General features: G+C 39.0%; 1 protein-coding gene across 2 annotated transcripts; it reads right to left on the bottom strand.

The window, feature by feature from the left end:
* Window positions 1-3,668: 3,668 nt before the first annotated feature.
* On the bottom strand, window positions 3,669-7,693 carry LOC107795337 (uncharacterized). Of its 2 annotated transcripts, none has more exons than XM_075234374.1 (2): window positions 6,462-7,693; window positions 3,669-4,076 (listed from the first exon to the last, which is right to left on the bottom strand). In XM_075234374.1, the coding sequence occupies exons 1-2, from the start codon at window positions 7,503-7,505 to the stop codon at window positions 4,011-4,013; spliced, it is 1,110 nt and encodes a 369-aa protein (XP_075090475.1). In that variant the 5' UTR covers window positions 7,506-7,693; the 3' UTR covers window positions 3,669-4,010. The 2 variants fall into 2 exon arrangements, with proteins under 2 accessions (XP_075090475.1, XP_016473447.2); XM_016617961.2 differs by having other exon boundaries at window positions 3,671-4,047; window positions 6,462-7,692.
* Window positions 7,694-10,382: the final 2,689 nt, after the last annotated feature.

Consider the following 10,382-nt stretch of genomic DNA (forward strand, 5'->3'; position numbering starts at 1 on the left):
TAAATTATTATGGCCGTTAAAGTATAACGCATGTTACAGTTTTACATGCTATATATAAAATTTAGGTTCCGGACTCTTAAGTCAAAAAAAACAACATTTAGGTTCCGGACTCAAATCATGGACCCTTAATTTCCTTGCTTATATATACTCTTTCTCATCGTTGAATGTATTAGCACACTCGTTGAGAGAAAGACTTAATAAGAATTACTTGATTAATTTACCCATTATCTCTCCTCAAAAAGATGAGTAATAGCTGTTGAGAGATACTTAAAAAATGCTACTATGGATCACTTGCAACAAGAATAGATTTGAAGAAAAAAAAAATTATAATACTTTCTGATTTCCTAAAGCTGACACTTATTTACCATTTTTTTTTGTGCGCGTGTGACTAAAACAACACTTAAAAACGACCAATGGAGTAAGAGACGTAAATGCGATCAGTATTTCTCAAGAGCTACATTACGATCACTGGCGAGTGGCGATACATCCCACACATATGACTGCATTTAATGTAATTTAACTGACAATCAGACTTTATACATCAGATTATTCTATCCTTTTAAGTTATACATTAGATTATTAATCTCATTTTAACTTCTCAAAAATTTTCATAGCAATCCAAACAGCACATTAAAGTAGGCATTCGAACAATATTTGAGTTGAAGTTAAAAAGGAAGAATATTTGGATATAATTTGTGAATTCTCAACCACGAGTATGGTTTCAGAACTAATGCAGCTACAAAAGATATAGAAGAAAGGGGTCTGCACACGAACCATAAAATGACTAAGCCATAACAAATGAAAAGTTATTTGACTAGGACAACAATTTTCTCCACGTTTAAGCTATTAGAGATAGCACAGAAAATTAAACCATAAAGTCGTAACAAAACTTAGAAAATAATTACTAGACTAGACTAGATAATCAGGCGAAATTCTTTTAGTAACTTAAGCTTAACAGGATATCAGATTGTGGGTAGAAACTATGTAACCCATAGTCCTAGTTTTTGGAGTTATCTGGTAAGCTGGCAAATGTCAGTTGAAAGTTGAAAAGATGTCTTTTCCAGATGCCTTATCTAGAAAGAACTCAAAGGTAGAACAAGCAAAACTGATTTGAGGTGTTGAACTGCTGATAAAGTGAAAGATAAAGAAAAGAACAAAGGGATGCTTTATTTCTTAACTTGGTATGATTAGTAGTTGTAGGTAGCAGCTCAGAGGTGGTGAAACATGTCATGGTTCAGTGTGAATCTCACTGTTTTAGTATCTAAAGAAACAGTACTTGAAACATTTTAGATAGTAAGCACACTGAAAATACTGAAAATACTGAATAGAGTAGCACACCTGATATTCATCATTCCCCAACAGTACTCTAGCCTACAGGCTATAGTTTCGTGTCTTCTCTTTGTGCAGTGATATTCATGGGAATTGGGATATATCATGGTCGAATTAGTACTATCTTTGGAAGCGAGATACATGCGTTCACATTTTAGTAGGTGTAGCAAAAAGAAGATGATACTTAAATGACATCTTTTTACCTTGAATTCAAGCCTTGAGCAGAATATTCTAACGTGCTATCTATATGCTTTTTCTCCTTAGAAGATGCAAGTGCTACCGAATATTTACCATCTATAAACATGCACATGCATAAAACCTTTTGACCCAGTAAAGCTGAGAGGGCAGGAACCAGGTAAGGCAGGATAACTACGATCATATTAACCTGTAAGACATTGTTATTAGGCATTACCTAACCACATTTACCCACTCCAAAAAGAAAAAGAAAAGAGAGGAGAATAATGATATTATGATTTGGAAAAAGCTATGACAATGGCAAGGAGTAATGAGACAACCTAGGGGATGGAATGAGGAATTACAATGGTGTGTGAGAGTAGCAGAGGAAAAAATGCAGTAGCTACAGTATATAGGATGTCTCTAGATGCAGCTGTTTACTTTGTATGGCAAGAGAGGTATTCCAGAACAAAAGAAGGCCAGTAGAAGCTATCATCAAGATGATTATTCAAGAAGTATTTGTGAGAGGAAGGATGAATCCAAAACTGGGCAGTAGATTAAATAGATTGAACTTCTATCCTAGTTAGAAATATTGTTCTTAGTTGTGTGGTGAGATACAGTTCTGCATACTGGGAATGTCCTGTATGTCTCTCTCTCTCTTTTTTCTTTGAGCTGTAACTTCCCCATTGGTAATAAAAATAATTTTATTTACCAAAGAAAAATGATATTATGATTTGTGAATGAGTTTAACTTCTGTGCTAACAATGTAAAACTTTTTTACATCATCAGAACCTACAACAGGTACCTGTCTATCATAGGTCTAAATTGATAAACTAGAAAAATAAAGTAATAGTATCATGGTGTAATAGTAAAAAGTACACTGATAGTGTAAAAATTCCTTACACTACCGGTACGTATATAAGTTAAATCCTTTGCGAATAGGTAATCAGATGCTGGAAAGAAACCAGTTCAACAGCACGGTAATATAGACAATATACCAAGAGGACTTCAGAAAATAACATAACAAAATATATAAAACAAGGAACTACCGGAAAGTAATAGTTTAGACTCAGTAAGGCAGCAGACCTCCAACCTTCATCAAAGATTAATTCCTATTGACTGATCAGAAACTCCTCAACTTTTTTTTAAATGGATCTCCTCTCGGTAACTTGCAGAGAACCAAATTTGAAGCTAGAAGACGACCAAATATAATCAGTCCCATTACATAACATGACCGCCTTCTGGACAGGGAAGGGGCCTTTCTTTCTGATTGGTGTAGGCTTTAAGTTACAGTACTAAAATTTGTTGTTCAAAATGGAAGCCAGCAGTATAAATACATACATCTTTACTCAGAAGCAAGACAAAAAGTTCCAGACAGGAAGTTGTCATTGCATGATGTATATCTCTGCTAATAAAGCATGATAAAGTCCTCTTTCAGACAGTTAAATTGTCATTAGATGATGTATATCTCTGCTACTAAAGCACGATAAAGTTATCCAGACAGTGGACTTAGTATTACATTGATAGAAAATTCCAAAGCAAATTTTGACATGCATGTTGCTCAAGGGAGACATGAGCAGATGTTTTGGATATTTTTTTTCAGGGAGGACAAAGGAAAGGAAAGGAAAGAAGACGGTGAATTTAATCTATTTGCTCCAGATTGCCTTTCCAGAGAGAAAAGATGGGAGAAGGAGACAATGGTTGGGACGTTGGGTTAATATCATGGACAAAAATTTAAATTTCTTTCTCATCCAAAAGTGAGTGGAAAGAAAAGGTGGACCTCCTTCACAGAAACTTGTGTATAACCAAAGAAGACCATAGGCTTGTGAACAAAATGAATACTTCATTAACTAATATTAGCGACAGATGACATCCATTCCTTTCTTTGATTTCCTAATCATTCAAAAAATAAGAACCTAATACTCCTGTTCTCCTCAACATGATCTCCTTTTTCTTTTCTTTTCTATTTTCTTATTTTTCCTTCCTTCATGTCAATCCAAGTTTTGAGGTCAGAAGAAATGGTCAAGAACTGCCTAGATTCAAGCAATTTAGCTATTTATCAATAGAAATCAAAGAGATAGGTGATGACTCGCAGATATATGGAGTAAGATTAAGAGCTTTATACAAATAAGCAAGTCATACAGACCATATAAGTGTTCAGTTAAAAGTTAACCTTTAGTAATCAATACAAGCATTTAACACTAGCAAGAATAACCCAATTTCTCTCTTCACTAGCTATGCTCTCAGGATCTGTCACTGTGTCACATGCATGGATTAGGGGTTATTCAAGAAACCATACACCAAAAGGAACCCAGATATTCCAAATCATTATTCAGACATCTTTGATCATATCAGAAAAGCCAGGATTATTTTATTGTAGTAGAATCAAATAAGGACTAGCGTTTCTCCACATTTGATCATACCCTGCATCGCTTCAGTATTATCCGCTCTTATACTTCTTTTTTGGTGTTGTATATCAAGGTTTTATTCGCAGAACTATAAGCAATTCATGTCCTCCTGCCGTTTATCTCAGCAAAATTGCATCTGTAACAATATTTTTTGATGAAGTGCATCTGTAACAATATTATTCAGGCAGAACACGAGTTGAGTTGAGGACAGAACAACCTCATGCAATAATGCACAAACTGAAGCCTGAGATTATAACAGAGGAAACCACCAGTGCACTTGAGTCTTGACAGGTTGACAATCCATGATTCCTTGCTAAGGAACACGGAGTCCATTCTGCTATCTATTTCTTTCTAATAAAAATAATTGATAAGATGCTTTTATCTCCCAAAAATTTACTTTCTGCTTCTGATAAGACACGACATCCCCACAGACAAACTGCTTCTGCTCAAAACACTTTTCTCTTTGGTCAAACACCTCATACTTTTTTCTTTTTTCTTTTTTTTTCTTCCACATTATTGACTCAAATAATGTGTCACGATGGTTCTTGTATACAAGAACAAGGGTGATATCCAAAATTGTAATAACTATCGGGGTATCAAGCTGCTTAGCCATACTATGAAAGTCTGGGAGAGAGTGGTAGAGCTAAGGGTGATGAGGAGTGTGTCTATTTCCGAGAACCAGCTTAGGTTTATGCCGGAGCGTTCGACTACAGAAGCCATCCACCTTGTTAGGAGATTGATGGAAAAGTATAGGGAGAGAAAGAAGGATTTGCATATAGTGTTCATCAACTTAGAAAAGGCGTACGATAAAGCTCCAAGGGAAGTTTTGTGGAGATGTTTGGAGACGTGGAGATGTTTGGAGGCTAGAGGAGTACGTGTTGCCTACGTTAGGTTGATTAAGGACATGTATGATGGAGTAAAGACCCGAGTGAGGACGGTGGGTGGGGAATCAGACCATTTTCCGGTTATGATAGGGGTTGCATCAGGGGTCGGCACTCAGCCTTTTTTGTTTGCTCTGGAGATGGACGTACTGACGCGCCACATCCAAGGGAGGTGTCGTGGTGCATGCTATTTGCAGATGATATTGTATTGATTGACGAGACGCGAGACGGTGTGAATGCGCAATTAGAAGTATGGAGGCAGACCCTAGAAATCTAAAGGTTTCAAGTTGAGCAGGACCAAGACAGAATACTTGGAATGTAAGTTCAGTGGCGAGACTCAAGGAGGGAAAGGGGATGTGAGGCTGGACTCGCAAGTCATCCCTAGGAGAGGGAGTTTTAAGTACTTTAGGTCTATTATTCAGGGGGATGGGGAGATTGATGAAGATGTCACACATCGTATTGGAACGGGATGGATAAAATGGAGACTCGCTTCCGATATTTTGTGTGACAAGAAGGTGCCACCGAAACTTAAGGGTAAGTTATACAGAGTGGTGGTCAGATCAACGATGTTGTATGGGGCGGAGTGTTGGCCAATCAAGATCGCTCATGTCCAGAAGATGAAGGTAGCAGAGATGAGGATGTTGCGATGGATGTGCAGGCACACCAGGTTAGATAGGATCAGAAATGAGGTTATTCGCGACAAGGTAAGTGTGGCCCCTATTGAGGACAAGATGCGGGAAGCGCGGCTTAGGTGGTTTAGGCATGTGAGGAGGAGGAGCACAGATGCCCCGGTGAGGAGGTGTGAGAGGTTGACATTGGAGGGACTACGGAGAGGTAGAGGTACACCAAAGAAGAGCTGGGAAGAGGTGATTAGGCAAGACATGGCGCAGCTTCAGCAGGCCGAGCACATGACCCTTGATAGAAAGGTATGGAGGTCGAGGATTAGGGTAGTAGAGTAGGTAGTCTAGAGTGTACATAACAGTGGTATTGGCACGCAATCTCGCTTCCTGTTGGTAGTAGGTTTTATGACTAACCGTTGTTTTCTTTCATTGTTGATCATCTTACTATCTTGTTATTTTTATTCTGCTTTTATATGACTCTTTGGTAATGTCCCTTCTTGTCTATATTTTCATTAATGTGGTGCTTATGCTTTCCTGAGTCGAGGGTCTATTGGAAACAGCCTCTCTATCCTCACAAGGTAGGGCTAAGGTCTGCGTACGCACTACCCTCCCCAGACCCCACGGTGTGGGATAATACAGGGTATGTTGTTGTTGTATTATTGACTCAAATATCTCTAAGTGCACTGAGAAAGATAAGCCTTCCTCCTAATTCAATATAGAACATGTTATAGGGAACATAAACTCAAATGTCAAAATGCACCCAAATAGTTTCAAACTTTCATCAATTTCTGTAGTAGCATTAATTACTCAACATTATGTTTACTCTGTGGCGCTGTCGAATGGTAAAGTACACAAATTATCAATTTCATACTGTCATAGAAATTGACAACCTTACATACACTGTACCCAATGTAAAAATCAAAGAAAGGAACTTGCTATAAAAAGAATCAACATACTCACCACTAAGGGAATATGCGCATCCTATCAAATCTTTTCTTATATGAATAGAAACTACAATCTCAAGGAACAACTTCAAAATTGTATCTAACCTGAAAATCATCGACGAGCCCAGTTCCAACGCCAGTACGCGTTCCATTTTTCCTCCTCTCATAATCATTATCATCCGTAGGCAACTCATGGCGACAAACAGGACAAGTATTACGTATATTTAACCACGGCACAATACAGTCCCAATGGTAATAATGGGAACAAGGAAGCTCAGTCACCTTCTCCACAACCAAAATCTCATCTTTACAAACAGCACAAGCCATCTTGTTTTCTTCGTCCTTCAAAACCACAAACGGAAGATTTTCAACAACAGATTTAGCTGCTGGTGGACTACCCTTCATCAAGGTCCCTTCACTTTCGAGAAATTGCCCAAACAAGGCATCACCATATTCAGTATCATCATTTCCATCAAAATCGAGGCTTCTCTCGATATTATTAACCGCCAATAGAACTTCCCATTCTAAATTCCTCACCGGCTCATCATCTCCACCGTTAATTGAACTCGAAATATCTGAAGAAACTGATATTTCTTCAATCCCATCAATCACAGAGCTCAAAAAGTCTCTATCTTCAACCCTTTCATTGACTTCTTCCCACTCGAAATCTTCATTCAAATTTTGATCAATAACCCTAGAATTCAGCTCCTCCGAATCGGAATCGGAATCCGACCCCATACCCACAACCCGAAGCCCATCACCCGTATTATTAAACACGTTAGATTCTGAGGGAAGAAAATCCCCATCAAAATCAGATCCAAAATCACCGAACGGAAAAACCCGAGAATTAGGGTTTCTATTATCAAAATCAGGGTCTTCTGTAACGAACAGATCCGTAACGAAATTCATTTGATCTTCATCGACGTAAAATGAATTCTCAGAATCCAGATCTGAATGTACGGATCCGGGTCCTGAATTGGGGCTGTAGTTGAAATTATTAAAAAAGGTGTGATTAGGAGGAGGAGAAAGGGAGTCGAAATCGAAAGCGAAGGGATTTGGGTATTCTTCATCATCATCATCGTCGGCCACGGTGGCATAGGTGGTGGTTGTCGGGAGGTGGAAACGGTGGATTCTAGAAACTTCTGCCATTGATGAATTGAAGAAGACAAAGTGAAAGATTCAATTTGAATTTTTAGAGTAAAGGGGGGCGGTCGCCAGTTGACACCGATGGAATTTTGCTGATTTCGCAATTTTTTCCGGTTCTCTCGACCCCTTGTGGCGTTGTCTGCCTTCGGGCGGTAGGCAAGCAAATACTATTTTCTATTTTTTCTTTTTATTATCTTAAAATTTAAATACATGGCAGTTTTTTGCTATTATTATATAAACAATGTTTTTAAAAAAATGGTCTTTGATCTAGTCCTTTGTTTATCCGGAAAATTGGATAGAGTTAAATTTGTGTATTATCTAAGGACACGTGATATAATCCGATACAAATGGTAGAGTAAAATGGAAAATATATATATTCTTGACAAATGGAATGAAATATAAGGTAGAGAAAAAGAAGTACTGATGTACAAGGCAAAGTAAATGAGCTCCAAGATATTAATCTCTCAGGAGTTATCTTTGTTATATTGTGTGAATCTCCCTTATGCTTACAAGGATCTCCCTCTTTATAATAGAGGGATCCTACTTTATCTATAATAAAAAATATATAGTGGAGAACTCATGATGAATTGTTTTTCCCCAATTCCTGTCAAGATTCTTTCCCTTAGCGCGGTTGCAACGGCCCTTGTCTGTGAGTTCGATACTGACTCGAGGTCGGTATTGGATCGAGCCATCGGCCTTGACTCGGGCTTGATCCCGATTCGGAGTCTTGATATTCGAGGTGGGTGTTGACCGGTCTATGCATCTTCGACAACCTTTGCGTTGCCTCGTAGTTCGATTTGGTTATGGGCTCGATAATGATACCGAACCGATCATTGATCGGACTTAGAGCTCAAAGCACGACGTCCTTACTTCGGACCTCGCCTTGACATTACGCAAATACCCTTCGATCGAAGTATTGTCATCTCGACCAGTCCGTACGATTGACTACTCGGTTTTGACCGTATACAGATAGTCCCATTGTTTCTCAAGAAGGATGTAACGAGAAACGATATGAGTTTCTAACGGTACGATTAGATACACACTGACGTTTGCATCGAGTTCGATCATGACTCATATGATAGTTGTCCTGTCAGTTCCGTTTACCGGGGCATTTAATGCATGTCTGACGATGGTCGGCCATTACCGATTAATGAACCTCCACCGTTTAACCTATAAATATCCCTTTCTTCTACCATTAATCACCTTTACATTCTCTGATCAAAAAAAATTCTAAGCATCTCCCCACACTTTCTGAATTCGTTTGCGTGAAATTTGTCCTTCTGTGTTTCTCACTACAAAATCTTTCTTTGAAACATCATACCCTCTTTATTCCTTTCTTTTAAATTCAAGGAAGATGGTGAAAACATCAAAGACCGTTCCTCAAAAAGGAGAGGCCTCTTCTTCGCAGCCCGCCACCGATAAAATGCCGGTGGAGCCACGGCCAGATGAGTGTGTTCCCAAAACATGCCTTCTCACCTTCGATTTCAAGCTCGACAAAGGCACGTTGGTTCCCGGTCGATACGAACCGGTATCGAGATATTTATGCTCGATAACCAAAAAGTAACTCGAACAGTTGAAGGCAGATTGCAACTGGGAAAATAAGGAAGTGGTGATTCCGACTTCCGATGATGATATTACCACCCATGTGGAAGGGTTCTTAAGTGTGTATACCTACCCGTTTACATTAGGACCTCTCGACCCTGTTATCGTCGACTTTTGTTGGCAATATCAAATAATTCTAGGCCAGATTCATCCTTCCTTTTGGCGGATCGTTATTCTGATCCGTTTCTTTGCAAACATGATCGAGGGGATGCCTTTCACCCTCGATCATCTTATTAGACTGTATAGTCCCCGCCTCTTTCGAGGCGGATTAATAAAACTGCAACACCAAACTACCAAGGTATTGTTCTCGAGTATAGACAAGGATCGAGGTTGGATGGGCAGGTTTGTTCAAGTGAAGACTTCGGACCTGGTCCCAGCCGAAAAGATGTCGTTCCCCGAAGAATGGAATACGAATCGTGAGTGCACTTTACTGTTTTATTTCCTATTGCCTTGTTTCTTTGTTTGTTTTCTTGCCGATATCTTTTTTGTGATGTAGCGGTTCCTTGGATGCCCGGTGTTATCCCCGATCTTAAGAGTTGGGTACTGGCTCTAGCTTCGAACTCCCCATACGCCGAACGTTCGTGGCGTGATCTCGCGAAGGGCCGATGGGAGGCAAAAATTCATGGTAAGCCCATTTTTCATGTTTTTGGGAGTACGAACGAAATATTTTCCTTATACTTAACCGATTTCTTGTGTTTTTGCAAATTCTTGTGTGTAGGCCTACGCAGAGACGCAGTTTTGTGGCCCTTGCCCAGCGAGGAAGAGACCTCGGTTCCAGTTTCCAAACCGGTGAAGGGAAATAAGAGGAAAAGGACATCTACTTCCGAGAATCCAAAATCGAAGGCAAGGTCGACTCTAGGGCTAGGCATATATCGGGTAAAACCGATAACCCAAACCATTAATTATTTATTGGGTTATCGGTATTGGGTTATTGTGTTAACGGTTCTGTAACAGTTTAGAATTTTTTCACTATTGGGTTATCGGTTCGGGCCTCGGTTTGCCAATTATGTTAATGGGTTAATCGATAACCCAATAAGGATTAATGAAATTATTACTTTACCCTTAAGTATATACATATGCTAAGGCTTCACTTCATTCTTTCCTATTCTTTCTCAGCCGCACTCTTCAGTGACTATGTTGATAAATCTTGATACCTGCATTCTTTATCGATTTTGATTTTCTTGTTGCTCTAATAAATCTTGCTGCTTCTCCACGTTTGTGTTTCTCTGCAAGCACTTCTAATCGTTTCTTTTCATTCTTCCATCTCTATTAAAACAG

The sequence above is a fragment of the Nicotiana tabacum genome, chromosome 17, assembly GCF_000715075.1.
Source record: "Nicotiana tabacum cultivar K326 chromosome 17, ASM71507v2, whole genome shotgun sequence".
In the NCBI taxonomy this organism is placed as follows: domain Eukaryota; kingdom Viridiplantae; phylum Streptophyta; class Magnoliopsida; order Solanales; family Solanaceae; genus Nicotiana; species Nicotiana tabacum.

Bases quoted from the DNA above. Each gene is read 5' to 3' on its own strand.
- LOC107795337 (XM_075234374.1), bottom strand. From the start codon at position 7,505: ATGGCAGAAGTTTCTAGAATCCACCGTTTCCACCTCCCGACAACCACC. The intron at 4,077-6,461 runs GTTAGATACAAT...ATATTGTTACAG, and splicing joins GGCTCGTCGATGATTTTCAG to ATGCACTTCATCAAAAAATA.